The sequence below is a fragment of the Taeniopygia guttata genome, chromosome 18, assembly GCF_048771995.1.
Source record: "Taeniopygia guttata chromosome 18, bTaeGut7.mat, whole genome shotgun sequence".
Lineage (NCBI taxonomy): Eukaryota > Metazoa > Chordata > Aves > Passeriformes > Estrildidae > Taeniopygia > Taeniopygia guttata.
Genome location: NC_133043.1, coordinates 6,263,439 through 6,290,736, shown reverse-complemented (window position 1 = coordinate 6,290,736; position 27,298 = coordinate 6,263,439). Strand labels below are relative to the sequence as shown.

The window sequence follows — 27,298 nt, the reverse complement described above, 5'->3', positions numbered from 1 at the left end:
TGTGGGTGATGTTTGGGGTTTCTAAATAATTTTGTTGAGCTACAATTATTTCCTTTCCCTTCAAGTGATGGGATTGGTGCTGAGCTGATCTTTTTGGAGGAGATCTTTCTGGAGCTTCGTCATCCGAAGATTTCCCTTCTGTTTCCAAGAGGAGTGAGGGCTGCAAGGTGGAACAGCTCCTGTGAGTCCTGGGAAGACTCACAGAGGGAAAGGAAGGTGGCCTGAGGCCCAGAAATCCAATTTTGTCGGATTTTTGGCAGAGTACACAGGGGAACAGACAGTTTTCCAAAACTGCTTCCCTACCAGTAGATGTCAGCAGGGTGTTAGGCTTTCCCCAGTGTTTGAGTTGGTGACTCGAGCTGTTGTCCTTGGTGCTCCTGTAGGCAACTCAACATTTGAATATGGTTTTAAGTAACAACATTGTCTCATCTCTTTTCAAATGTCGTTTCCCTGCAGACATTGCTGAGGGAATGGCTCTGCCACAAAGGATTTCTTCCCCAGAGAAGATTTCCATGGACTGGCAGCAAAGACAGCGACCTGGAGCAGGACTCTTCAACCTGGGCAATACTTGCTACATCAATGCTATCCTGCAGTGCCTGACGTACACACCCCCTCTGGCCAACTACCTGCTCTCTTACGAGCACAGCCTGTCCTGTGAGTGCTTTAGGAACATCACCTTGGAAATCTCTTGGCCACATCCCAAGGATTCCCAGAACCTGGAATCAGGTTTAGGAGAACAGCAGCCCTTCTTTGTTGGCCCCATGAGCTTATGTTCTTTGAGCATCAGCTAAAAGAGGCTTGTCCTATCAAGGTGCACTCCAGAACACTTCTTTCTAGGCCCAAGTTTCTACCCCTGCCGGTTGAACTGTCTTGGCTTATTGCACAGAACACTTCTGGAGTTCAGCCTCCCTCTGAAGTATATTTTCTGCGCACTCAAATGCCCTGGGCTTGCTGAGACACTGGCAGTTTGGGAGTAATGAAGCAGAGACTGTTCTTAGAACTTCAAGATCTCCACTAGGTTTCCCAAGAAACTGAGATGTTTTGTCACCCTGAGAAGCTTCTGTCCCTCCCTTCCTTGCTCCCTCCCCTCTTCAGGCCAGCAGCAAGGCTTCTGCATGATGTGCACCATGGAAGCTCACGTCAGGAAGGTCCTGAGTTCCTCAGCCAGTGCCGTTCTGCCTGGAGCTGTCCTCAGAGACCTCAAATGTAAGTTGTCTCAGGCATTCTGGCAGCTTTTCTTCTTTGTCTTCCCTTCTTCCAGGGGAGAGCTAATAAATTCTTTCTTAGTCATAGGAGAAGAGTTTGAGTATGACAGGCAGGAAAACGCCTACAAGTTCTTACGCCGCACGCTCGATGCCATGCACAGAGCTTGTCTGAGCTGCAAGTAAGCACAAGCAAATTGCAATTTCAATCTTCCCAAACCCACTGGACTCCTTGGTGTGCTCCCATCAAGGAAAACTGACATCCAGACCTTTCAGTGCTAAACCCTTGGAGGAGGTAACTCTCTGCCTTGCCATTTATTTCCAGCTTGGACGTCTCTTCACAAGAAACTACCATTGTCCATCAAATATTCCGGGGCTTCATGAAATCTAGAGGTAGGTTTCCACAAGTGCTGCTTTGCTTGGCTTGTCTGTGCCCTTCTGTCCACCTCTGACAAGCAGCTGGTCCTGTGATGGCTGGTGTGGGAGAACCCACCAGCATAAACCAGCACAGTCAATTAATTTCACTCAGCATTTTGATTTTCCTTCCAGTCACGTGCTTGAGCTGCCAAGCAGTTGTGGATTCCTACAAGGCCTTCCTGGATGTCTCTTTGGATATCAAAGTAAGAGGTTTGCAACTGAGCTTCAAGACATCCCAAGGCCCCTGTAGCTTTCCAGCACCAAAGCACTTGTCTTAAAAACCTATGCTGCGAGCACAAGGGGGCTTGGTGGTGAGTGGGAGGGGGAAAGCACAGAGTCCTCAGTGCCCTCCTGCAGAGGCCATGGCACTGCTCTGCCCTGCTGCTGGCTTTGGGCTGGACTAGCAATCATTACCCCCTCTGCAGCCTTGCCACACTCTCCTGCTCCTTCCTTTGCCCTCCCTCAATACCCACCTGGCTCCCAGGACCAGCTTTCACTGCTGATGCCCCTGCATGCCTTTGGTAGCTGAACTGCGCGGTGCCAATGCAGAGAGAGCTCTTGATGACTCTGGGAGCCCCTGGGACACGAGGGAGATGTTCAGCATCACACACACCCTCCTTCTGCCTCCTTCTGGGGTGATGCTGGCTCTCCTCAGCATCAGCTGCCTCGGGCTTCTTCTCAGCTCCTGGGAAGTGTTTGGGTGAGAGCCTTTCCTCCAGCTCCTTTCTCTCTCCTCCAGGCAGCCTCGTCCCTCACCACAGTTCTGGAGGACTGTGTGACACCCAAGCAGCTGGATCAGAAAGGGTGCTTCAGATGTAGCAAGTAAGATGTTTCCACACGACATAATAACAGCAATCCTGCATGAGGGGCTGTGTGGCACTGAACTCATCTTCTCAAGGAGGTTTCACGTACAATAACAAGACACAACTTTTTTAATATGCCTCTGAATAACCTTAAAGTAGCATAAGGATGTGTGAGATGGGGGAAAGGTTGCCCAGCCTTCTTGGGGGAAGGCAGGGTGCATTTCAGCACTTGGCTGTGTGCTTGCTTTCAAGGTGTAAGAAGAAAGCTGCTGCCTCCAAGAAGGTCACAGTCCACCATGCACCCCGAGTCCTCACGCTGTGTCTGGAAAGGGCTGACCAGTGGACTGGCACAAAGATCAACAAGGTGTGCATGCAAGGGGAGTGCAACTTTCTCTTTCCAAAGCAGAAGATTCCCCAAAGCTCTGTCACAAGATGCTCACATTGGGATTTTTGCGTTCCCTTCTGGGGAGAGGAGAATTCCCATTAAAAGATGAGGCAGGACTCTGTTCTCAGCCAAAGCATCTCTGTCAGAGCAGTTTCCTGCCACCCAAGCCACGACATGCTGAATGCTATTTAATGTCATAGCTGAGGATCCTTCCTGAGCCCTTTTGGTGTCTCTGTAGTTTGTGGAGTATCCTGAGTACTTGGATCTTCGGCCATACATGTCTGACACAGCTGGAGAACCCCTCCTCTGCTCCCTATATGCCATCGTGGTTCACAGTGGGGACACCTGTCTCGAAGGACACTTTTTGTGCTATGCAAAGGTAAAGAGCAACTTCCCTCCTGACAGGGAGAAATGTGTGCTGGGAAACACAAACTTTCCCAGAAGTGTTGCTGGCAGCCAAGGTTTTGGGGGAGAAGGTCTCCTTCGGGGCTCAATTGGATTTGTTTTTGTGTACTCCTGGTCTGGCAGTTTTCTGCCTTTGGTGTTGTGGAGATGTGGATGTGACAGTCTGGTCAGAGAGAGAAAGCTAGATAAGCTTTCCCGTGAGTTGGTCTGGGAGGCTTTAGGGAGCTGGAGAGAAACCATGATACAAAAGGGAAACAATCCACAGGTGTTGTTTGTAATCAGCTGTTTTCCTCATAAGGTTGTTCACCAAAGGGTGGTTTCTTAATAAGCCAATGGTGGCAGTGGCAGTGTTTTAATTAAAGGACCAATCGGGTCCACCAGTAGTGAACTGGAGTATAAAAAGGAATGGGTTCCTCATAAAATTGTTGTTAGCCTTCTGAAAATGCATGTATGCCACTCATTTATCTGTGTCATTTCTGACCAACGGAGGCATGAAGAAACCCTGCAGTTCCTCTCCAGAGCTGGGTGCCTTTCTTTGCAGGCCAGCAATGGGCTGTGGTACAGGATGGACGATGAGTCTGTGGATAATTGTGACATCCACACAGTTCTAGGGCAGCAAGCCTACTTGCTGTTTTATGCCAGGTGAGAACCAGGATCATGTGGTAAGAAAATGTTTCCTTATCCTGAATTAGCTGTTTGTCTTCTCATCCTCCTGAGTGTTTCTGCCATAGAAGACAATTCCTTCCTGCACCCTCCAATGCTGTCACTTTGGAAATATCCCACTCCAGTCCTCCTCTTTCCCTGACAGGCTTTAGGGTGCTGCCCTGTGTAAACTGCCTCTGGTCTGCTCTCGGAAGATGGCTCATGTAGAGAAGAGGACTTAAAGGGATCCCCTAGGAAAGATAGGGAGAGACTCCTTGTCAGGGAGTGTAGTGATGGAGGAAGGGGAAATTATTTTGAAGTGAAAGAGGGAAGATTTAGTTTAGATATTGGGCAGAAATTCTTCCCTGTGAGGCTGGTGAGGCCCTGGCACAGGATGTCCAGAGAAGCTGTGGCTGCCCCTGGATCCCTGGAAGTGTCCAAGGCCAGGCTGGACAGGGCTTGGAGCAACCTGGGATAGTGAAAGGTGTCCCTGCCCATGGCATGGGGGTTGGAATGAGATTTCTTTCATCCAAATTCTAGGATTATGTGAAGTGGAGGCCATAGGGGGTAAAAAGATGAGGACTTGCTCTGACAGTGGCAGACCTGGTGGGAAGACTTTAATTAAACTCACCACTGGTACCCTTGGTGAAATCTCTCTGTTGCTCCAAGAAAATCACTAAATCCCAGAGGAATCTACAAGGAATGCCTGAAGCAGGGATAACTCTTTTTTTCCTCCAGGTGTTCGGATTCGAAAATAAGAGAAATTATGGCTTCCTCACCAGCACCACCATATTCCCATGGCATGCTTGGTGAGGGAGGGGCCAGCCACCAGCAGGGAGGTTCCTCAGCACCACAGGATCTGCCTGGCAGGATGAAGGTGATGCACAGTCAGAGGAACCATGCCAGGGAGAGAGCCCGGAGCAGATCCCCACTGTGGGGCGATGACCTCTGCAGCTGGATCATCAACAGCACCAACTACGGCACTTTAACAGGAAGGAGGAGGAAGAGAAGCAGTCATTTAGGACTTGACCACGCTCCCAGGAATGCCACAGCTCCAGGGCTCGCTGACAGGATCTGCCAGCAGGTGCCTGCACCAAGCCTGGCTTGGGTGCAAACCTTGACAGTACAAAGAGAGCTGGGCAGGTCCTCATGGCAGGACTACAGTCCCTGGAGCCAGGCTGTGGAGATCACAAACTCTTACCTGTCGGTGTGGAGGTCTGAGCATCCCAGAGATGCATGTCAGACAAACAGCCTGGATGATGCAGCAGCCCAGCATCTGAAACAAACAAAAACCCACTTGTTTGGAACCAGCAGGCAGAAAAGCCAAAGCCAGAATTAAAACCCCTTGTTGGCCTGTGGAGGACCAGATCTAAGTATGTTTTGTCTCAAACATTCTGATTATTACAATAGGAAAGGTTGTTGGAGAAGACTGCTGAAGAAAATTCCTGCTCTGCTTTGACACTCATACTCACTTCCCAGAAGAGGCCCAAAAGAGCATGCATGAAGAAAACAGCACAAAAAAATTAGTCTGTGTCAGAGGTAGGCACCAAATCAACTACAAAAAGAAGCCAATTGGCCCCCTGGCTCTTTTTCCTCTTTTTCTCTGGCTTTTTTTTTGTCTTGCAATCCCTGCTCCAGACCATCCACACTAGAACCAACAGGGAATCTATGGACTGGTGATAAGCTTTGTCCTCTCTCCCTTTTCTGTCTTTGTTACTCTCCTCCCTTGCTTCATCTGGGCAAAGCATGGCAATGATTCTACCCCATGCTCCAGACTGAAGTTTGTTGTGGGAGCTCGTGGAAGTGTGCTGTGCCTTTTTAGCCAGCACTTTGGAGGAGCTTGTGGTGGGAGTTGAGAAATTATTGAAATGTACTATACGAAATTACCAGCTTGTCAGCCACCACTCACGGAAGCCTAATGTAGAATTTAAGGGTTTGTTAGCCAGCATCATTTCGGCCTAAATATTTGGCTGGTAGCCAGAGTTATGACAACAACAAAACATAAAGAATTCCATGACACATCATCCAGTGTCTTTGTTGAGCCTGATGACAATTTCCAGTGAACATCATGCCTCTGACTGGTGGGTTGTGACATTGTATGAATAATTTACAGGGTGTTTCCTCCTTTGTAGGTTTTGAGGCAGTTGGTGGAAATACCCACAGTGTGATGTCTGTGTGATGGGATTTTGAGAGCTGTGTGCTTGCATGTGCCCATCTAGCAATCTGTTGTTTTAAATATAAAGTTTAAGTCACTGGAAGGGATGTGGGCTGGATGTGCCAATAGTGACTGAAAAGGGCTGGAGAGCCAGGCCTTGAGGGTGGACCACAAGTATGGAGTCAGGAATGAACAGCACCTCTCAAGGGTCAGGGGCTGATCCTGTTTGGGATGCTGGGGCAGAGAGGATGCTCAGCAAGCTAGCAGGGGACACCAGGAGTGGTGCTTGGGTCAGGGGGCTCATGCCACTCCAGCAGTGACAAGGACAGAGTGTCAGCCTGGAGGAGGGAGGAGCAGGTGATCGACTCCTGCAATGCCAGAGAGGAAGAAGAGGAGTGCAGGAAGTACCAAAAGTGTCTCTAGTAGGGAGCAGCTTGCACAAAGAGCACCAGCAGACCACGCTGACTCTCCTCTGAGTCTCTAATAAGGAAACACTCAGAGAAACACTGCAGAAACCTGCACAGCTCTGCCAGCTGCTCACTCGCCCACAGTGAGGCGTGCACATGAAGAACACGAGTCCCCTCAGAAGTTCCCTGCTGGTTGTGATCCCCAACAGCTCATCTTCCAGCACACAGGACAGCCTGCTGCTGTGCCTTCAGGATTCCTTTCCTGAAGTACATCCATCCTTCCTGGACCCTGTTGTTTTTAAGGGCTGCTTCCCGAGGAACTTTCCAAATCAGCTTCTTGAAAAGGTCAAAATCTGCCCTCCAGAAGCCCAGTGTGGAAGGTTTGTTGGTGCCTCTCCTGGTTTCACTAATTCGTGAGAATTCTGTTATTTCATGATCATCAACCTGGAGGTTATGATTCAGACAGTAAACTTGCCTTCAGAACCAAACCCTGTCTGAGGTGGCACTTTAATTTCTGTAGAGTGTGATCAAGCAAGAAAGAACAGAGGTTTGGTTGTTGGTGGGTTTTTTTTGTTTGTTTGGTTGGGTTTTTTTTAACTGGGAAAAGAGCCAAATTGCCTGAAAAGAAGGCTTTGGAGAGGAAAAGCCCCGCTTGGAACTCACAAAAAAGAGAAGTTGAGAACTGAAACATTTTTTGGACACTAAAAATGAGACTTTGTAGCCTAAAAGGAGCTGATTAGGAAGTCAGAACTAAGACCTTGGGAAAGAAACATGAAGTTTCGGACCCTCGCAATGTGGATTTGTAGCCTAGGCAGGATTTCTGTCCAATAAACGAGGGTTTTGATCCAAGAGATGAAACTCTGTGCCCTAAAAAAAGCAACAGCTAATATAAGAGAGGTTGGGAGCCAAAAATTAGCATTTTGGGCCTAAATTGGAGGCTTTAGGCATAAAAGAAATTAATAGGTGAGATGCTACAAATGACCATGTGGACCCTGCAATGGAGGTGATCCTCTCTGGCCCCAAGAAGTGAAGCTTTGGTACTGACTAGAGGGCTTCAGGCACTCCAGTGGAAACTTTAGTGGTAAAAGAGGGTTTTGGACCCTCCAAAAGAAGGTTTGGTTCTTAAACAGGGGGTTTGGGGCTCTAAAAATCGAGCTTTGAAAACAGTTTGAACCCTGAAGTTCGGTTTTGTGTCCTCAAAGGATGCTTTGTTGCCACAGTTTAAAGCTTTGTCTGTGAAAAGAGATTTGGATCCCTGGAGCCTCTCTTTCCCTCTGCCTCCCCCACGCAGGATGGCCCTGGGGTCCCTCCCTGCTTTTTCCCTCTGGCTGTGGGGCACAGCCCTGTACCCCACATCCCTGGAGTGTTCTGGTCCCCTTAAGGGCGCCTGGCCAGCACTGGCCGCATGCCCTGAGCCTGACAGGCGTTCCCAGCTGCTCACCATGGAGGAGACGTGAGTGCACCGGGATCCCTGGGGCTTCCCCCGCCGCTGGCACCCTCTGGACCCTCTATCCCCTCAGGGTGCCCTCGGTGGAGACCTACGAGGCGGCGATGGTGCTGAGCGGGGTGGGGGACGCGCTGGGCTACCGGGGAGCCCGCTGGGAGTACTGCACCTCGGGCCCCCAGATCCACAGCGAGCTGGCCGAGCTGGGGGGGCTGGCAGCCATCAGCCTGGAGCCCCCCGAGTGGCCCGTCAGCGATGACACCGTCCTGCACCTCGCCACCGCCGAGGGGCTGGCCACAGGTGAGGGACGCCCCACCAACAGAAGGGAGGGGTCCCTGGGGTTGGGGTCCCCGTTGCACCCCAGGCTGGCACTGGAGGGGGATGTCATTGAATGTCCCCTAAGGGGTGGGGGGTCCCTGTTGTGTTCCTTGGGCTGTGTGGTTGGTGTCTGGGGGTGCGGCTGGGTGTCCCCTTACAGCCCCGGGATATGTTGGGGAGGTCCCCATGACATCCCTGAGTCAAGCTGGAGGATTGCTGGGATTGTCCAGCTCTGCAGGGAGCTTTGGGGCATCTTTATTTCGCTCCCCCACAGCTTTTAGGGGTTTCCAGGGAGGCTTGGGGGGATGTGTATCCTTGTTTCCTCTAGGTGTGGGTGGCGTGGGGACTGTGAGTGTGTCTATGTGGCATGGGGACTGTGAGTGTGTCTATGTCTGTGTGCTTTCCCGCATTTATGTGCCCTTTTCTCTCATACTGCGTGCTAGAGCCAGGGCCATTTCCCCCTCACACTTTGGGAACATGGCAGGGTACCCCTTTCCACTCAGTTTGCAGTGCTCAGGAAGAGTCTCCATTTCTTCACTTGTAGGAATGTGCCCCTGTTGACAGAGTAGACAAGTTACCCTTTGTCTCCTTAAAAAGGACAAAAGCCCAAAAGTTTCTCTCCTCAATTTGGTTAAAAGACATCTCATAGGACCTTGGGGACTTCACCTCAAACTTAAGGATAGCTAATTGGACAGGAGCCAAAAAGTCCTGCCTAAGCAATTCACTAGAAAAGAAGAGAACAAAAGATGTCATCGCTTTTGTGAAGTGTTTTAGCAGCAGCAAGAACCTCTTGCCCTGGCTCGGTTTTCTCTGTAAAGAGCTTTTTTATTAAGACTTTTTTGTTTCCACCACTGTCACAGGAGCCATCCTGCTACTTTTATGCCACCTGAGGTAGCTGAGCTATCAAGGGTATAATGCTTGTCTGTGAGAACTTATGAGACCTAGCCTGAATAGACAAATTATTATCCACTAAAGTTATCCTGCAGTTTTGGGGGGGTTCGTGGGGCCTCTCCCTGCCAGCCTGGGTAACCTGGGTGTGTTCTTCACACCCTGCACAGGCCTGGAGGGAGAAGCCCTCCTGCAGGAGCTGGCTCGCCGCTATGTGGCCGCCATGGGGGACATGGAGGGACGCAAGCCTGGACCCAGCAGCATCCTAGGTGAGTGTGGGAATCCAGGGAGGAGAGGCAGGGGGCTCAGGGAGCCTCATGCCCCTGTGTCCCCCCAGGCACCTCCCAGCTGCGGCCGGGGGAGCCCGAGGGGTATCGCATCCCCTTCAACCCCCGCGGCACCGGCTGCGGCGCCGCCATGCGCAGCCTGGCCATCGGCCTCAGGTGGGCACGGGGACACCGAGGGACACCTGGGGACACTCGGGGACAGGGGTGTGGGTATCAGAGCTGGGGGAATGGGCACAGCGATGTGGGGGTGTTAGAATGAGGGGGAGGGACACAGGGTGGGGATAAGGGGATGTCAGAGGTGGAGGGGAGAGGACATGAAGGGATGGAGTAGGGTAAGCAGGACATGCAGGGATGGAGTAGGGTAAGAGGGACATGAAGGGATGGAGTAGGGTAAGAGGGACATGAGGATGTCAGAGGGAGAGGAATGAGGAAACACAGAGTGGAGTGGGGACATGGAATTGGTAGAGCTGGAGGGGACAACATCCAGAGCTTGGGGACATGTGGTGCTGGAGCTGGGAGGCTGGGGACAGAGAACATGGGGATGGGAATAGAGAAGAGGGACACAGGTCCCCAGGACTTGGGGACATGTGGTGCTGGACAGAGAACATGGGGACAGCAATAGGGAAGAGGGACACAGGTCCCCAGGACTTGGGGACATGTGGTGCTGGACAGAGAACATGGGGACAGCAATAGGGAAGAAGGACAAAGAGGGACACAGGTCACAGAGCAGCTAAGAGTGGGATGTGGAAGTGATGGGGCTGGGAGAATGGGCACAGCAGGGACAAAGAGAGCAGGGACAAAGGTGGTGGTATGGGAATGGGGACAAGACTGGAAATACAGGAGCAGGGGACTGGGGACTGGTCTGATGCCAGTGCAGGTACCCACACGCTTCAGAGCTGCCAACTCTGATCCGGGTGAGCATTGAGAGCGGGCGCATGACCCACCACCACCCCACTGGTGAGTGCCAGATGGGCAGGGGAGGGCTGGAGGGGACAGCAGAATGCCCCTAAAGCCCCTGTCCCCACAGGGTATCTTGGAGCACTGGCGGTGGCCCTCTTTGGGGCACTGGGGGCTCGGGGCGAACCCCCAGAGCGCTGGGGGGCTGAGCTGCTGCGGGTCCTGCCCCTGGCATGGGACTACGTGGAGGGCACCGGGGTGGCCGTGGAGGACAATGCTGCTGCCTGGCCATTCTTTGGGGAGGCGTGGCACCGGTGAGGGGGCACTGTGAGGGTTCTGGGGGGACTCCGGGAGCACAAGGAGGGGCTGGGAGGATCCTGCAAAGGGCTCAAAGGTCCATTAGTGCCACTGGTGCCAGCCAGGCTGTCTGACGGCCCTGGCAGGGCACTGCAGTGGTGTCACTGGTGCCACTGCTGACCCTGATGCCCAATCTGTCCACAGGGCTGGCAGCGCCCATCGTGTCCCTCATGTCCCTGCCAGAGATACCATCCTCAGGGACAGTGACCTCTGTGTCCCTGGGGCATTGAGCTTTCTTGGCGTTACTGAATGCCCATGGCATCCAGCGCCTTGCTACCCCCAGTTTTTCTGACTGTCCCCCAGTGTCCCCACAGCTCTCTGGGGTCACAGAGGCTGCTGGAGAGCTGCAGCCCAGCGACCCCCAGTTCACTGCTAACCCCATTGTCTGGTGACACCGGTGTCCCCAGTGACCTCAGTGTCCCCATGTCTCCGCAGGTGTCCCCAGTGACCTCAGTGTCCCCAGTGACCTCAGTGTCCCCATGTCTCCAGAGGTACCTGGTGTCCCCAGTAACCTCAGTGTCCCCGTGTCTCCAGAGGTACCTGGTGTCCCCAGTGACCTCAGTGTCCCCAGTGACCTCAGTGTCCCCATGTCTCCGCAGGTGTCCCCAGTGACCTCAGTGTCCCCGTGTCTCCAGAGGTACCTGGTGTCCCCAGTGACCTCAGTGTCCCCAGTGACCTCAGTGTCCCCATGTCTCCGCAGGTGTCCCCAGTGACCTCAGTGTCCCCATGTCTCCAGAGGTACCTGGTGTCCCCAGTGACAGTGACCCCATGTCTCCGCAGGTACCTGGACTCGCGTGGGCTCCTGGAAGGCGGCGGCCCACCGCGGGTGCCGTCCCTTGCGTCCCCAGCGGAGCGGGACACCGAGTACCTGTGCTGGGCACTGGACGGGTGGCCGGGGCGCAGCGGCCACGACGCCCCCATGGTGGCCCTGGAGGCGCTGCTGGCGGCCGGCGGGAGCTGGGACGAGCTGTGTGCCAGGGCGGTGCTGCACGGCGGGGACAGCGATTCCACGGGCACCATCGCTGCCGGCTGCTGGGGGCTGCGAGGGGACATGGCCGCCGTGCCCCCGGGGCTGCACCGCCGCCTCGAGTACCGCGGGCGGCTCCGCGATGCTGCCCGCAGGCTCCATGCCCTGGCCTGGGGGGCACGGTGAGTGCCCCTCGGTCCTGCAATAAACAGGGCTTATGCCTTTGGTAATGGTCAGCTCTTGGTTAAAAAGATCAGCTGGGCTGGGGGTTTTACACAGAGCCTGTTACTGAAATCCCCAGCAGCAGCCGTCCCCTCTAGTTTCCTGTGATAAATCTTCTTTATTCCGGCTTCCCACAGCCCACTCTAGTCTAGTCTTCCGTAGGTGATGGTGACAGGTCAAACATCCATCGGGGGATGTGTTTGCCTCTTCTTCAGCCAGCCTACGTACCTGTCCTGCCCCCTCAACTGTGTTTAATTCTTCATTTAGGGGTGTCCTTATCCCCCAAAACACGCTCCCATGGCTCCATGGGTTTCCCTATTTGCATCTCAGTCGTAAAATGGCAGCGTGGGTGGGGGGTAGGTGATCTCCAGGTGGTTTAGAGAAAACAAACAGAGCAATTAGCTAATTAATATTTCAATATCAGTACTTTACTAGAGCTAGCAACTGTTCCAGTGTTGCCATGGGAATCAAGAAGGCCCTGTCTGCCCGGCACTGGGAACTGTGTTCAGTACAGGTCCCTGGGATCTTCTGCTGTCCCTCCCCACGGAAAGCTCCCGAGGGCACAGCAGAGACCAGCGTGGGGGTCACAGAGGGGCTTGGGGACGAGAGGAATGAGGGGTTTGTCTTTACAAACAAGCTGTGGGTCTGCTGGTGGGTAAAACTGGCGCTGAGAGGTAAAAGAAACAATGGGAAGGATTCCACTCATTGATGAATGGGAAAAATACGGCGAGGGCGTGGCTCCACCTCTGCCCCCAAAATGAGCGACAGCTCCATTAACCAATGGCGCAGCGAGAACAGGAGGCGGGCTTCGCCGGACAACCAATAGCAGCGGGAGGCTGGCGGGCAGCGCAGAGCGGCTAACGGCATTGCGATGACGGGCAGCTCCGGCAGCCAATGAGCGAGGGAGAGCGGTGCGTTCAGCCAATGAGGCGGGTGCAGGGGGCGGGGCAGGCGATGAGGCGGGGCGCGGCCGAGGCGCGGCGGAGCGCGGCGGGCGGTGAGGTTCCCCCGGTGCGGCCGCGCTGCTCCCTGCGCTGAGCGGGACCGCGGGCTCGGCCACCCCCGGTTCCCTTCCCTCGGTACCTCCTGAACGGGCCCGTCAAGCGCTGGGGTTCGCCCTGCTCCGCAGGCAGCACGGCTCTCCCCTTGTTCCTCCGTATCCTCTCCACCCCTCCGCGCTGCGCCCGCCCCCAGCAGAGCCCAAGTCAACAAAAGCTCCAAGGTCCGCTCGTGGCGTTGTGGGCTCCCCGTTCGCTCCCGCTCTGCACTCACCAGCCCAGAGCCCACCCCAGCTCCGCTGTTCCGAGCCCTCCAGCGGGGGTTCCCTTTCCCGAGGGTACCCTCCGTGTCTCTGGGGGTGCCTTCATTGCTCTTGGGGTACCGTCTGTGTCTCTGGGGTGCCCCTGCCTGCCCAGGGTGCCCTCTGTGTCTCTGGGGTGCCTCTGTCTGCCCAGGGTGCCCTCTGTGTCTCTGGGGGTACCCTCTGTGTCTCTGGGGCTGCCCTCTGTGTCTCTGGGGTACCCCTGCCTGCCCAGGGTGCCCTCTGTGTCTCTGGGGGGTGACCTCTGTGTCTCTGGGGGTGCCCTCTGTGTCTCTGGGGTACCCTCTGTGTCTCTGGGGGGTGCCCTCTGTGTCTCTGGGGGTGCCCTCTGTGTCTCTGGGGTACCCTCTGTGTCTCTGGGGGTGCCCTCTGTGTCTCTGGGGTGCCCCTGCCTGCCCAGGGTGCCCTCTGTGTCCCTGGGGTGCCCTCTGTGTCTCTGGGGTACCCTCCGTGTCTCTGGGGTGCCCCTGCCTGCCCGCAGAGCCCCTGTGGCCATGGCCGAGCCGCGCTACCTGCAGGCCGAGTGTGCTTTCCGGCCCGGGGCGCACACGGTGCGGGTGACCCTGAGCCGCAGCACGCTGCGGGTGGAGGTGGAGGCTCACGGCACCAGCGACCTGTGGAGGGGAGAGTTCGATGCCGCCTGTGAGTGCAGGAGGGATCCTGGGGGCTGAGGGGATCTCCCACGGCTGCCACTGACCGAAACATCCCCCCGCTCCTCGCAGTTATCGAGGACCTGACCCGCAAAACGGGGAATTTCAAGCAGTTTGGCATTTTCTGCAACATGCTGGAGTCGGCACTGACACAGGTGTGGCTGTGCTGCTCTCCCACACGGTGTTTTGGGGGTACCTGAGCTGGGGTGTGTGTTGGACCGAACCCTCCAGCTTTTCAAACTTTCTGCAGAGCAGCGACTCTGTCAGCCTGGAGCTCCTCACCTTCACCGACCTGGAGACCCTGCACAGCCGGAAAGTGGGAGCAATCACCCGGCCTCCCCCTTCCACCTCTTCCCCCCTCAGCACCAAGCGCTACCTCATCCTGGTCTACTCTGTGGAGTTCGATAGGTGACAAGGGACACCAGGCAGGGCTCACGGGGGAGTGACTGCAGCCTCACGCCCTGCTGTGCTCTCCTCCAGGATCCATTACCCTCTGCCGCTGCCCTACGTGGGGCGGCCGGACCTCGTGGCGCTGGTGCGGGAGCTGCAGGAGCAGCTGGGCCAGCTCCGGGCCCGGCGCCTGGAGGAGACCCAGCACCTGCGGGACGCGTGAGTGGGGCCGGTGACACCAGGATGGGTTTGGGGGTTCCTGTCTCTCAGAGTGAGGAAGAACCCCCAGACCACCCCCTGCCATTCTCCCCAGGCTGTGGAAGGCGCTGGAGGAGAAGCGGGCAGCAGAGCGGCGGCACCAGCGCGAGTACCGGCAGCTGGCTGCAGAGGTGGGCTGGGAGGGGTGGGAGCTGCTCTGGGGAGGGACAGGGCTGCCAGATGCACACTGAGCCTTTTTTCCCCCCTCGAAGCTGGCCCAGGCAAAGGCATCAGAGCAGAAGCTGCAGCTGCGGGTGAAGAACCTGACAGCTGAACTGGCCTCCTGCAGGAGAGGGTGAGGCTGGGGTGAACCCTGCAGGAGGACCCTCACCACCGTGGGGTGTCCCCCTGTCCCCCCTGATGGTACTGGTCCTCTTGGCAGCCGCCAGAAATCTGCCAGCCCGGCCCCACATGCCCGGCAACGACGCTCAGCATCCCTGGAGAGCCACAGGAGCAGCCGGGGCAACCCCTCGCCAAAGTCCCTGTCACCTGCAGGTGTGGGACACTTGGGAACACACACCCAGGAGTGGAGACAGGACATGGCTCACTCCCTCCTCACCCTGACCCCCTCCTCTGCCTCTCCTGCCAGGCTCCCGCCCACCACGCTTCGACCCCACTGCCTTTGTCAGGGCCCGGCAGCGCCAGCAGAAGGAAGCTGAGCTCAGAAAGTAAGCAGTGCTGAGAGCCCGTCACCATCCCTCCCTGGTACTCGGGGGTCTCCTCCTCCCTTGAGCCCCATCTTCCCCCTGACCACCATCTCCCTCGGGTGCAGCCAGCGGCGTGGAGTGGCTTCTGGCAGCAGCAGCCCGGCGAGGAGCCACCGGCGCAGCTCGTCTGGTGAGTGGGGAGCAGGAGGAGGGCTGGGGGTGCACCCACTGCGTGCTGGGGCTCCTTCCTCAGCTTCCCCCACCCCCATTTCTCCCTGCAGCTGACAGCTCCCGGAGCTGGCGCCTGGGAGGGAGCCCTGGCAGCAAAGGCCATGAGCACCCCGAGCCTGTGTCCTGCAGGTAACGCTGGGGTTGGGCAGGATGCTTGGAGTCCCTTCCAGCACCCTTTAACCACCCCCCTTGGGCAGGGACAGGAGAGTGACCCGAACACGGAGACCCCTGAGCACCTCGCTCTGCAATGGCCCCTCTGTGGTGAGTGGCTGCCCCTTTGGGGCTCCCCCACCCCTCTTCATCCCAAAGCAAGGGGACCAGGAGGTCACTGGTGACCCCAACCTCCCCCAGGTGCCTCGCCCAGCTGCCAGCCACAAGCTGCCGGTGTGCAGGACTGCTGGCAAGCGCCCTGGTAAAGGTGAGGCCCCACCTGAGCCCCTTGATATTTGAGGGATACCCCAATCCAGACCTTTGTTAACCCTTTTTTCCTGCACTGACCTCCCCAGAGAACCGCTCCAAAGAGCCCTCAGCTGAACTGGCTGAGATCGATGCCCGGCTGCAGGCTCTGCAGGAGTACATGGACAGCCTGAACACCTGCATGTGACCCCCTCCAGGGACACACACCCTCTCCCTGTGTCCTCTGGAGTTTTGGTACAAATGTTCCCCCAAATAAACCCTTCTTTGGCCCCAGAGCTAAGTGTCCTTCTTGGGATGGGGCGAGGGCAGTGTCCCCCAGGAGGGACACAGTGTTGGGGCTGGGGGCACCAGGGACATCGCAAGAGGGTGACAATTCCAGTGCTTGGGGACATGGGGAATACAGCCCAGGCCACCAATTTCATCCCCTGGGCTACCAGTGAAATCAAATATGACAGCAGCACGCATGTCACCCTACTCTGTCCCAGCTCCTGTAACACTTCTGTCCTCACAGTGCTGGCCAAGCTCCCCACTATGGCTCTGACACCACCACAGCTTTATTCAGTTCCATCTCACATAAAACAGTGGCATCTGGGGACAATGGTGATGAGCCAGCACCAGGCTGCAGTTCAGGGATGGTGGCAGCTGGCCAGGGGAGCACGCAGGTCCTGGGGCACCAGGCTGGCGGTCTCTGTGCCGAGGCCACTGTTTGGTGTCACTGTGGCTACACTGGTGATGATGCCACCGTGGTGAGGAGGTCTTCAGGGTCAGTGCGGGGTGCTGCAAACATAACTCGATGTCACCACAACTCAACCCTAAGCAGGATGCTGCACTGACGACCCTGCCATGACAACAGTGGCGATGCCGAGGACAGCAGTGCTGGTGCCATCCGCAGCGGGGATCCCAACGCGGTGCCACTGGCGGTGCCGGTCAGAGCTGCCCGCGGATGTCGGGCAGGAGGTGACACGCCGTGACGATGTCGATGGTGTCAGCCACAGCCTGCAGGTCACGGCGGGCCAGGCGCAGGCAGTGCGCGGCCGCGGCCGCGGTCACCTGCGCCCGGCCCAGCGCTGCCTCCAGCCCGCCCAGGCTGCGGGCGGCGCTGCCGTAGCTGTGCCGGAGGGCGCTGCCCACCGCGGCCCGCAGCCGGCCCGAGCCCTCCCGCAGCCGCTGCTGCAGCAGCGAGGGGCCGCCCGCCCACACGGCCGCCGGCTCCTCCGCCAGCACCGGCGGCGTCTTCGGCCTCTGCTGCTCCTCCTCCTCCTCCTCCTCCTCCTCCTCCTCTTCCGTCTCGGAGGCTTCGCCCGGCACCTTCAGCCCGGCTGCGGGGGCCTCCCCGCCCGTCTCCACCAGCAGCTCCGGCTCCGAGTCGCTCTCGGAGGCTTCGCCCGGCACCACCCGGGGAGGGCGGGGGGCGGCCATGGCCTGGGGGGGCACGGGCGGCATCAGGGGCGGCACCGGGGGGACCCGGCGGGACCCGGCCTCGTCCCTGCGGAGCCGCTGCCCAGCCCCCTGCGCTCTGACCCTCGAAGCGATCCCGGGCACTCCAGAGCCCCGCAGTGACCCCACATCCCCCTCAATGATCCCACAGCCCCGCAGTGACCCCACATCCCCGCAGTGACCCCAAATCTCCTCAATGATCCCACACCCCCTCAGTGACCCCACATCCCCTCAGTAACCCCAAATCCCCTCAACAACCCCAAATCCCCACCGGGTCCCCCCGGGTCTCTCCCACCTCCGGCCCGCAGCGCCGCAGGTCACATGACGCGCGGCCCACGTGACGCACCCGGAAGTGGCGGCTGCAGCAGGCCCAGGCGCGCGAACAAGGCGGAATAAAGAGAGAAAACCAGATTTAATATATCATATAAATGCTTAATGTCACACCATGGGGCTTCATAACTTAAAGCTGCAATTGCACAATTAACTCCAATATGCTAATGGAGCAGAACTTATCAAAGTTTCATTTTGGGTGCAGCCCTGGCTGGGTTCTTGTGCTGCCCAAGGTGGATCCATGAGGAGATCCTTTGAATAAATCTCTGCTTTATTCTTTAGCTCTGTCCAGCCTCTGCTCTAGGCCAGCCTGAACAAGGCATCACCCTCTAAAACAATTTTTAAATGTCCTTGTTCCTCTGGTGTTCCCAGCAGTGCTCTGAAGGTGGCAGTGCATAACTCTGCTGTTTCTGGTATTTTCACAGTGCATTTCTCTGGTATTTCTGACTCAGATTTCTGTGATTCTGAAGATTTGGGTGTTTTGGGTAATGCACTCAATGTAAATCTGCATTTTAACAGATAACTCTGTCAGTTTTTCTTTACAATTTTTCATTATATTAATGGACATGATAGCATTTTATCTTTACAGTCTTACACACTGTGGGCTATCTAGTTCTTTCAATTGAGTTTTTCCTAGTATTTCTTACATTTCTTATACCTTTATTCTGGTTCATTTGGAAACAAATCACTTGGAACCCAAATAAATCCTCTATCTCTAGTGTGTGCTTTGTGGTATTTTGTACTTGGACAGAAAAATCCAAATTGCGGGGGACAGGTGGTTGGTTATTGGGTTAAAAGTAAAAATTACTTAGGTGTCATTTCTTAATTGGGTATTTTAGCCTTAAAAGACCTTGTAAAGAAAGATGGTTAGCCATTTTTTGGCTTGGCAGTAGAATGCTGTAGAAATCGGGACTTGTAAGACTGTAGATAGTCTTACAGATAAGAAATAATATAATAATAGATAAGAAATAATAAACATCTGAGTCTGAACACCAAATACCATCCTGAGCGCTTCAACCCCGACCTTGGCAGAGGCAGAAAAGAAGTTAAAAATCGACAGAAAAAGAGGTGGTTCTTTGTACAAGTCAATTAATACTGTTCTAAGAGCTTTTCTGTGAAAAAGAAGTTAAAAATCGACAGAAGGAGAGGTGGTACAGGTGGATTGGTTCTGTTCTAGGAGCTCTTCTGTGACTGCCCAGGCTGTTGGTGGGTAGGTCAGGCACGCAGATCACACTGCCAGGCTATATTTACCCTGCCACCGGGCCATACATAGCCACTCTCATTCATGGCAAGCAGCCTCAACAAATCAGTGCTCTGGGAAAGTGCTGACGGATCTTAATTAAACCTGGAATTGCAAAAATACAATAGAATGGTCTGTCTGTATCTGGGGACTTCATAGCCATGGTAAGTGATTGTATTCTCTCTGTCTTTTAGAACAGAAAAGACTTCTGTTGTGAGTTTCATCTCAAATTTGGATTAAAAACTTTTTCTCTCTTTTCTAATAATAGCAGTGTAATTAAAAGTTCAGTGTTTATTTCATGTTTTGCCTCAAGGCATAATAGAATATACACATATTTATACATATATACATGTATTTTTTATTATTGTCTTGCCTACATACAGTAATTTTGCATAAAAGGAACCCAGGTTTGCCTAGCCCATAGAAAGATTAGGAAAACAGACAAAGAAACAACATTACCCTGTTGATTAAAAAACAATATTGCACCATTTATTGGAAAATTACCTTCCTACTGTTTCAGGTTGCTGCTTTGGCACGCTGATCAGTAGATTTTCTATAGGTTTTTTTAGGTGGGAATAACTGAAAAATAATGAATGTGTACTGTGATTACTGTACTCTCATGTGGTCTTTTGTTTCCCACAGCCATGGGTGTGTTTTCTGTACTTGCTCTGCCATTGCTTCTCTTGGGGATCAGTGGAATTATTTATATTTACCAGTCAGTCAGGTGGCTGCTGTCCAAGTCAGCGGTGCAGAACAAGGTGGTGGTGATCACAGATGCCATCTCTGGACTGGGCAAGGGTGAGTTGTCTCCTTTCTTCTCAGAAGCAGCCAGATGTAGGAATGTTCTCCCTGTTGATGGAGTAAACAAGTTACTTTTTGTCTCCTTAAAAAAGAAAAAAAACCAAGAAGTTTCTATCTTCAATTTGGTTAAAAGACACCTCATAGGACCTTGGGGACTTCACCTCAAACTTAAGGATAGCCAATTGGACAGAAGCCAAAAGGTTCCACCTAAGCAATTCACTGGAAAAAGAAGAGAACAAAATAATTAAATCGCTTTTGTGACTTTTTTAGCAGGAGCAAAAACCTCTTGCCCTTGTTCGGTTTTTCTCTGTAAAGAGTTTTTTTATTTTGCCTTTTATTAAAACTTTTCTGTTTACAACCCTGTCACAGGAGCCATCCTGCTACTTTTATGCCATCTGAGGGCTGAGCTATCAAGGGTAATAATAATAATGCTTATAAATAAGATCATCACATAAGCTCTCAGAAATAATGCTTATTTCTGGGAGCTTATGAGACTGGCTCCAAGAGGTGAATATTAGCCAGAGAGCGACCCTCTGGGTGATAAACATGCACACATTGCCTTGCACGCATTCAGAACTGGCTGGATGAAGCAGGAGTTAAAAATTATATTTATAAACAAATCCTATGGTTTTGAAGTGTATATTTTTAGCCTCAGTCATGGGGAGTGTTGGTAAACGAGTAGGAGCTGCAGAGCTTTGTATTTGTTTAATTGAATGGAAGGAGAGGGTTTGGAAGAACACAGAGTGCTATTTTTAGCATGTTGCTACTGTAAGATCTCATTTCACAGGCTGTCAGTGCAGGGTGGCTGCACAAACAGGTGTCACATTACTTTTTACATGTTCCTTTTCAGCCCTTAGAGACCTCAGCAGTTCCTGTGAGCAGCCATGCTCACCCCGGCCCTGTGTGCATCTCTTCCCCTCCATCACCCGAATTCCCGGCAGTGCTTTCAGCTGGGCTGCCTGGCTCTGGCAGGGACACTTCAGGGGGCAAGGAAGGGTGAGCCTAGAGAGTAAAGCAGGGACTTATTAGAAGGCCTCAAGAGATCCACATATTTTATTATTTTATATATATTAAAAAATAATATATTTATATATAAAAATAAATAATATATATCATTCTATATAATATATACTATAATATATAATTCTATATAATATATAATATATGATATATATTATATATTATATAATATATAATTATATTTATATTATATTATATATTACATTACATTATATTATATTGTATATTACATTATACTACATTTATTATATTATATTATATTACATTACTAATAGAATATGATATGATATGATATAATGTAATGTAATATAATATAATATAATTAATATAATATAATATAATAAAATATAACATTATATTACATTATATATATAATATTATATTATATATATTACATTTCATTACATTACATTATATAGAATATTATATAATATTACATTACATTACATTATACATATAATATAATATGATATATATTACATTACATTACATTATATAGAATATTATATAATATTACATTACATTATAGATATAATATATTATATACATTGCATTGCATTACATTACATTACATTGTATATATAATATGATAATATGATAATATTACATTACATTACATATATAATATTATATTATATATATTACATTACATTACATTATATATACAATATAATATTATAATATTACATTGCATTACATTATATTATTATATATAAATATACCTATGACCAGTATCCTGTAGGTTGAAACCAAGATGTTATTTGCAGGCTTGAATGAGTCCAAATAATGCAAAATTAACTTTCCACTCTGGCATATGTGCTGGCCATCCATTGCAAGCTGTAAGATACCAGCTGTGTGGCCAGCTGCTGTGGGCGTGGGCTCTAAGGAAACAGCCAAATTCTTTTCCTACGTGCCAGAATTTCCGGGCTAAAGGGGACACTCATCAAAGTTAAAAAAGAGAAACAAATCTATGATGATTGAAGATGTTTTCAGTGGTTTGTGATTGTTATTGAAACTTAGTTCCTGTTTCTTCTGAGTGCTGGAACTCAAAAAAGTTCAGGGAAGTTCTAGAGAAGAACATAATTGCTTTCCCTTTTCACCTTTATTGCTGTTCACATAGAAGTTTTTTTCTAATTTTTTTCACCAGATTGTCTCAACTATTGTTTATAGGGAAAATGTTGCTATAATTGTTCTGGCAAATACTCTTTTGGGCATTAAATTAAAAATCCTTCTATGCTAGGAAAAAAAAAGAAAGAAAATGGAAAGCGTTCATAAAATTACTGTTGTAAATAATGAAAAAGATTGCTTAAATAAAAACTTACAGCTGCACAGGTTTGCAAAACTAGAAGGGTGGATCCATAAATACTTCCCTACAGATATTAAGAGTCTAACATGGTCATTTAAGAAATCTAAAATGGGTAGATTAGCATAACTGGATTTCCTGTGGGTGCTGAAATCTGGAGGAAATATTTCCTAGAGAACAGCAAGCCACAGCACTGGGGTTGTTCTGTTGCCTATTCAACACAGGCATTATCCCATTGCATTAAATTTAATTTTAATTTATTTCTCACCTATGTACTATCACAAGTCAATGCTTTCTTTTTTTCTCAGATTCTTTTAAAATTAAGGCATTTTAAAGCATGGATTCAACACCCTTAGCAAAACCAGCATCCCATTTCAAGCAAAATAATCAAAATCAATTTGCCGCTATTGTAATTTTTTTTTTTTTAATGTCTTTCTCTCCTAGAATGTTCTCGTGTGTTTCATGCAGGAGGAGCAAGGCTTGTGTTGTGTGGCAGGACGTGGGAAAAGTTGGAAGCCTTGTATGATGCCTTAATTAGTGTGACAGACCCCAGCACGGTAGGTATTCATAGCCTGGGATAAACCCTGCTCAGGGACAGAATGGAATTTTAATTCCAGTAAAACAATGTAATTTAATTCCAATAAAACAACGTCCAAGAAACACGATTTGCTCTCAGTGATGGCTTTGGTCACCCAGGTACCAACAGCAAGCACACTCCAGAGAGACATGATGCCAAAATCCTGCTCTAATCCTGTGAGGATCTCCTGTGTTCTGAACAAGCCACCAACTAGAAATCCTCAGCAGAGGAATTTGCCTGATAATTTGGATAAAAAAGATCCAAATGTTTCCTTTAATGGCAGGAAATGCTGTCAGTTTTGCATATCATTTGTTTGCTCAAGGAGTGGGAGATAAGTCTAAAGATCAAATTCATTTTGAGATTCTTCATAATTTGGGGGAAAGTCCCATGTATTTCACTCCAGGATATTATATTATCTTTTTTCCTCATGGCCACTGACAGTGGAGACGCAGGCCTGTCCCTGCTCCAGCTCTCTGGCAGGTGTTTTTGAGGCTCCTGGCAAAGCTTCCCTTCTGTGAACAACATTCAGTTGACTCATTCCAGGGCACAGGTGTTCCTGAAGGCATCACATAAATTTTGCAGCTCATCAGACCTACAAATATTTGTGGAGTTTTTTTTTTGGTTTTTTTTTTTTTTTTCTTCAATGGGCTTCATTCATCTGCATAAATAACCACAAAAGTAGTGTGTTCATGTTGTCCTGCACAGATTCAACTAGGGAAAAATATTAAGTATGACTAAGAGTTCTGCATTACGTTGTCTAATTAATATAGTAAAGGGAAAAAACTTCACGTTCATTCCTCTGCCCCACAGCTGATAAAATCTGTTTTTGCAGAAATCATACAAATGTAAACTCCACTACATCATATCATACATATTAAACATATCATCTATATCATCTATATCATTCATATCATCCATATAATCCATATAATCCATATCATATATATCATATTTATAATATTTATCATATTTATCATATATATAATATATATCATATCATATATATCATACAAATGTAAACCTATAGCAGGCCTGCCTTCCATCTGTCTCCATGTGTATGTGGTTCATCTATTAAAGCCCTGAACCCCAGTTTCTGGTCAGCAAAGGGTTCTTCCCAGGAAGACCCTTGAACTGGTAGGATTCACCCTTGTGTCAATTTTCTGTTTCCATTGATTAAAAGAGAGACAAAACTCACTGGGAGCTGGTCCAGCTGACCCTTCAGTCGTGTTCTGCTTCGTCTGAAGTTCAGGGTCTGTGAACACCAGTTATCACAGAATCACAGAACAGGATGGGTTGGATTGAAGATTCTCAAACACCACCCAGTGCCACCCCTGCCATGGCAGGGACACTTTCCACTGTCCCAGCTGCTTCCAGCCCTGTCCAGCCTGGCCTTGGGCACTGCCAGGGATCCAGGAGCAGCCCCAGATTCTCTGGGTACCCTGTGCCAGGGCATCCCCACCCTCCCAAGGAGGAATTTCTCCTAATATCTAATTTAGCCATTCCCTGTGTCAGTGGGAAGGCATTCCCTGTGTCCTGTCCTTCCATCCCTTTATCCAAAGTCCCTCTCCAGCTTTCCTGGAGCCCCTTCAGGCCCTGGAAGCAGCATTAAAATCCCCCAGAGCCTTCTTCAGGCAGAACAATCCCCACTCCCATTGCTGAACTATCTTCTTTCTACAGTGAGGTGATCCTAAAGTCCTAAATTTATGTGAGAATGACAAAAACACTTCGAGTATCAAGGTAAATTCATTTACAAGACAAGGAAAGAAATAGAAATAGAAATAGAAATAGAAATAGAAATAGAAATAGAAATAGAAATAGAAATAGAAATACAAATAGAAATAGAAATACAAATACAAATACAAATACAAATAGAAATACAAATACAAATACAAATACAAATACAGTTTGTGCATAATAAATATACATTCAGACTGACTGAAATGAGGCTTTTGTTCACCAGACATATGCACCAAAGCTGATTCTTCTGGATATCACAGACATAAGCTGCATTCGAGATGTTGCCAAGGAAATCCTGAACTGCTATGGCTGTGTGGATATACTGATCAACAATGCAAGCATGAAGGTGAAAGGAGCAGTGCAGAGCATTTCACTGGAACTTGATAAAAAGATCATGGATGCCAACTATTTTGGACCTATCACATTAACCAAAGGTATTTTATTTCTTTTTTGCTGTTACCACTTAAAGCACATTGGCAATTAGATAGGTTAATACTGGAACCAGCTCTGCATGTAGAATTCAGGTGAGGTCTAGAGGACAATAACCAGCTGTTGGATTTTGTGATACTTTTTCTTGCAGTATTGAAACAACCTTTATTGAATTTGTGCTATTTACACTTCAACTGTTGCGCCTTTTCACTAAATACACTTTTACTTATGTGTCTCTTTCTTGCCTTTCTCTTTTTGCAGCCATTCTTCCTAACATGATCTCAAGGCGAACTGGCCAAATTGTTCTAATTAACAGCATCCAAGGGAAAATAGGAGTTCCATTTCGTGCAGCTTGTAAGTCACACATTGCAAAAACATTCATTCTTCTGCAAAAGTTGTGAGGAGACCATGACACTCATCATAGGTTATTAAAAGTGCTAATTTGCATCCAAATTTGGCATTGCTACTGCATTTGGCTGAAATTTTTTCCAATTCACACACTATCATCTTATTCATACTGCTCTCAATAAAAAGGCTCTAAAATCAGATAAAGAAGTGTTGACATTCAGTTACTTTAAAATTCACTTTAGCTTTGAAAGCTGCTGCAGGGCAAAGTGCTAATCAGTTTACAAAGAATGAGGAGCACTGCATTCCAGCAGTGCACATGTGTCCCACTGCATTTCATGGATGTGTTACAAACTGCAGAAACAGGTGTGAGGACTCATCTCAGGGACAATTCCACCACCAAAGACATTTTTGAACTGCCAGCATAACAGAATTGTTATTTCCTAACCCAGGATGTGCCATTTCTGACTGGGAAATGCACACATGTGCTCTTTGACATGTCCAAGAGACTGCATGCACAGTTGTCCTGTACAGATAATTTCTTATTGCTTGTTTTAAAGATGTTATATGATAATTTCACTGGCTGAAATAATTCCTTTCATTTAGATTAATCATTCTGCACTCATTTTCCCAAACACTGGTGCTTTATTATACACCTGCTTCCATGAAATCATATTTCTAAACATTCATATGTGTGCTTTTTACTTTTAGATGCTGCTTCCAAGCATGCTGCTGTAGGCTTTTTTGATTGTCTTAGAGCTGAAATGGAAGAATTTGATATTTCTGTCAGCACTGTGAGTCCAACCTTCATCTGTTCATACCATCGCCAGCCAGCACCTGGCAACTGGGAGGCATCTATTTGGAAGTGTAAGTCTGGGTGGATGAAGGTGAGGCACATAAAGCAGGAGGGAGGCTTTTCCAGGGTTAAAAAAAAAAAAAAGTAAAAATAATGGAAATGACAGAAAGGAGGAACAGGCGTGAGGAGCAAAAGAAAAGAGATATTGGAGAGGTATTATTAGTATTAGCCAGGTGAAAAGAAAAGGAATGTGGAAGGAGACAATGTTATGTGAGAAAATAAATATATCAGGGCATCAGGAATGGAGGGGGAGGAGAGCACAAAAGGTCCAAAGGGACAATTCCACTGCACTCATGTTGCTCCTTCCCTTAGGGACTGTAAGAATTTTACCTCAATTATGAAAAGATCTTTGCCATATACTGATGAGGAGAATGAAGTGGGGAAGGGATAGAAAGTGCATAGAAATTAAACTGATGTGACTGATTCACTAGCTGTGCACCTTTGTGTCTGCCTGCCTGCCTTCCTGCCTGTCTGTAGCTCTCACTCCTCTCTCATTTAGTCTTTTTCAGGAAGGTGTCCTATGGTGTGCACCCCGTGGAGGTGGCAGAGGAGGTCCTTGCCACGGTGAGCAGGAAGAAGCAGGAGGTGCTTATGGCCAATCCCATCCCCAGAGCAGCAGTTTACATCAGAACATTCTTCCCTGAGCTGTTTTTTGCCATTGTTGCCTCAGGGATTAGGGAAAAGCTGAAGACAGAAGAGGAAAATTGATTTTGTTCAGTTATTTTCCTTGCTTTTGACCTGAAAAAAAAAAAAGGTTTCTGTTTTGAATGTCAGTGACTTGTGCTGCTTGCTATGAGTAGAATAACACCACTATCATTGACACACACAATCATCTACAAAGCTTCTACTCTTCTGCTTTTAGGGATTATCCAGTGTGCCACTGGAACCAAACTGCTCTTGCTGCTACAAATCCCATTGCTCACGTAACTTCCAGCACCAGCTCACTTCTATGCTGTGAAAAACGCCAATCACTTGGTTTTTAAAATCTTAAAAGTTTAATAATAATAAAATGGTTATAAAAATAGTAATACAATTAGAGTAATAAAGTTTAGAGTTAGGAAAATTACACGACAATAAAAAACAAAGAATTATGGATGTTTGGATGCTCTCAGACACTAAGTCGTGAAAAATCATGTCTTGTAAACAAAGGAATCACCTTTAAAGCAATACACTTGTTGCATATTCATATATCCTTTATGGTTGTGCATACATTCTATTTAAAACAAGAAACTCTGTCTGTTGTATGTCAACTGTGCCTTGAATCCCCTGGCATCTTTGAGTCTGAGCAAAGCCTGAAGAAATTTGCTTCTTCTGATAAGAAGCCATCAATTCCTCTCCTTTGGAAGATTTAGGTGTTCCTCGAAGCGAGTATCTCATTCCTAAAAAAAAAAAAACAAAAACCAAAAAACCTTCCCCCCCTCCCCCCACATACATAGTATTTATTTTAACTGCTAAAATCTTAATTTTAACTACAAAAGCACAACTAATCACTATAACATAAAACATATAGTAA

The 27,298-nt window shown here is 49.7% G+C and overlaps 5 protein-coding genes across 8 annotated transcripts; 4 read left to right on the top strand and 1 right to left on the bottom strand.

Moving 5' to 3' along the window:
- Positions 1–452: 452 nt before the first annotated feature.
- On the top strand, positions 453–4,612 carry LOC115497681 (ubiquitin carboxyl-terminal hydrolase 42-like). Its single transcript, XM_072937172.1, is given in 10 exon segments — positions 453–654; positions 1,096–1,206; positions 1,288–1,384; positions 1,528–1,595; positions 1,752–1,822; positions 2,359–2,441; positions 2,675–2,786; positions 3,046–3,186; positions 3,754–3,874; positions 4,593–4,612. Coding segments are annotated over 10 exon segments (1,008 nt in total). The 5' UTR covers positions 453–470.
- A 3,117-nt stretch (positions 4,613–7,729) lies between these two features.
- LOC100225609 (ADP-ribosylhydrolase ARH1-like) lies at positions 7,730–11,810 on the top strand. The gene is made up of 7 exons (XM_030287339.4): positions 7,730–7,869; positions 7,937–8,160; positions 9,237–9,335; positions 9,404–9,509; positions 10,231–10,310; positions 10,381–10,564; positions 11,388–11,810. Exons 1-7 carry the CDS (start codon positions 7,859–7,861, stop codon positions 11,758–11,760), a joined length of 1,077 nt encoding a protein of 358 aa, XP_030143199.4. The 5' UTR covers positions 7,730–7,858; the 3' UTR covers positions 11,761–11,810.
- Positions 11,811–12,732: 922 nt separating this feature from the next.
- CCDC61 (coiled-coil domain containing 61) lies at positions 12,733–15,985 on the top strand. 2 transcript variants are annotated; one of them, XM_030287334.4, is made up of 13 exons: positions 12,733–13,759; positions 13,840–13,922; positions 14,018–14,175; positions 14,248–14,376; positions 14,471–14,546; positions 14,628–14,710; positions 14,798–14,910; positions 15,005–15,083; positions 15,188–15,252; positions 15,344–15,422; positions 15,491–15,554; positions 15,645–15,711; positions 15,800–15,985. In XM_030287334.4, exons 1-13 carry the CDS (start codon positions 13,612–13,614, stop codon positions 15,895–15,897), a joined length of 1,242 nt encoding a protein of 413 aa, XP_030143194.4. In that variant the 5' UTR covers positions 12,733–13,611; the 3' UTR covers positions 15,898–15,985. The 2 variants fall into 2 exon arrangements, with proteins under 2 accessions (XP_030143194.4, XP_032607493.3); XM_032751602.3 differs by having other exon boundaries at positions 12,836–13,759; positions 15,497–15,554.
- A 261-nt stretch (positions 15,986–16,246) lies between these two features.
- BLOC1S3 (biogenesis of lysosomal organelles complex 1 subunit 3) lies at positions 16,247–17,559 on the bottom strand. 3 transcript variants are annotated; one of them, XM_030287335.4, is made up of 2 exons: positions 17,443–17,559; positions 16,247–17,132 (listed from the first exon to the last, which is right to left on the bottom strand). In XM_030287335.4, the coding sequence occupies exon 2, from the start codon at positions 17,127–17,129 to the stop codon at positions 16,638–16,640; it is 492 nt and encodes a 163-aa protein (XP_030143195.4). In that variant the 5' UTR covers positions 17,130–17,132; positions 17,443–17,559; the 3' UTR covers positions 16,247–16,637. The 3 variants fall into 3 exon arrangements, with proteins under 3 accessions (XP_030143195.4, XP_030143196.3, XP_030143198.3); XM_030287336.4 differs by having other exon boundaries at positions 17,406–17,489; XM_030287338.4 differs by lacking the exon at positions 17,443–17,559 and adding an exon at positions 17,419–17,440.
- A 1,174-nt stretch (positions 17,560–18,733) lies between these two features.
- DHRS7C (dehydrogenase/reductase 7C) lies at positions 18,734–26,880 on the top strand. The gene is made up of 7 exons (XM_002187281.7): positions 18,734–18,881; positions 19,360–19,515; positions 22,286–22,398; positions 24,379–24,589; positions 24,846–24,938; positions 25,641–25,796; positions 26,285–26,880. The coding sequence occupies exons 2-7, from the start codon at positions 19,362–19,364 to the stop codon at positions 26,491–26,493; spliced, it is 936 nt and encodes a 311-aa protein (XP_002187317.1). The 5' UTR covers positions 18,734–18,881; positions 19,360–19,361; the 3' UTR covers positions 26,494–26,880.
- Positions 26,881–27,298: the final 418 nt, after the last annotated feature.

Coding starts and splice junctions, on each gene's coding strand:
- DHRS7C (XM_002187281.7), top strand. CDS start 19,362: ATGGGTGTGTTTTCTGTACTTGCTCTGCCATTGCTTCTCTTGGGGATC. Junction 19,516..22,285: donor CATCTCTGGACTGGGCAAGG/GTGAGTTGTCTC, acceptor TTTCTCTCCTAG/AATGTTCTCGTGTGTTTCAT. Junction 24,939..25,640: donor AGTTCCATTTCGTGCAGCTT/GTAAGTCACACA, acceptor TTTTACTTTTAG/ATGCTGCTTCCAAGCATGCT.
- BLOC1S3 (XM_030287335.4), bottom strand. CDS start 17,129: ATGGCCGCCCCCCGCCCTCCCCGGGTGGTGCCGGGCGAAGCCTCCGAG.
- LOC100225609 (XM_030287339.4), top strand. Junction 8,161..9,236: donor CGCCGAGGGGCTGGCCACAG/GTGAGGGACGCC, acceptor CACCCTGCACAG/GCCTGGAGGGAGAAGCCCTC. Junction 9,336..9,403: donor TGGACCCAGCAGCATCCTAG/GTGAGTGTGGGA, acceptor GTGTCCCCCCAG/GCACCTCCCAGCTGCGGCCG.
- CCDC61 (XM_030287334.4), top strand. CDS start 13,612: ATGGCCGAGCCGCGCTACCTGCAGGCCGAGTGTGCTTTCCGGCCCGGG. Junction 14,547..14,627: donor ACCGGCAGCTGGCTGCAGAG/GTGGGCTGGGAG, acceptor CCCCCCTCGAAG/CTGGCCCAGGCAAAGGCATC. Junction 15,423..15,490: donor CCCGAGCCTGTGTCCTGCAG/GTAACGCTGGGG, acceptor CCCCTTGGGCAG/GGACAGGAGAGTGACCCGAA.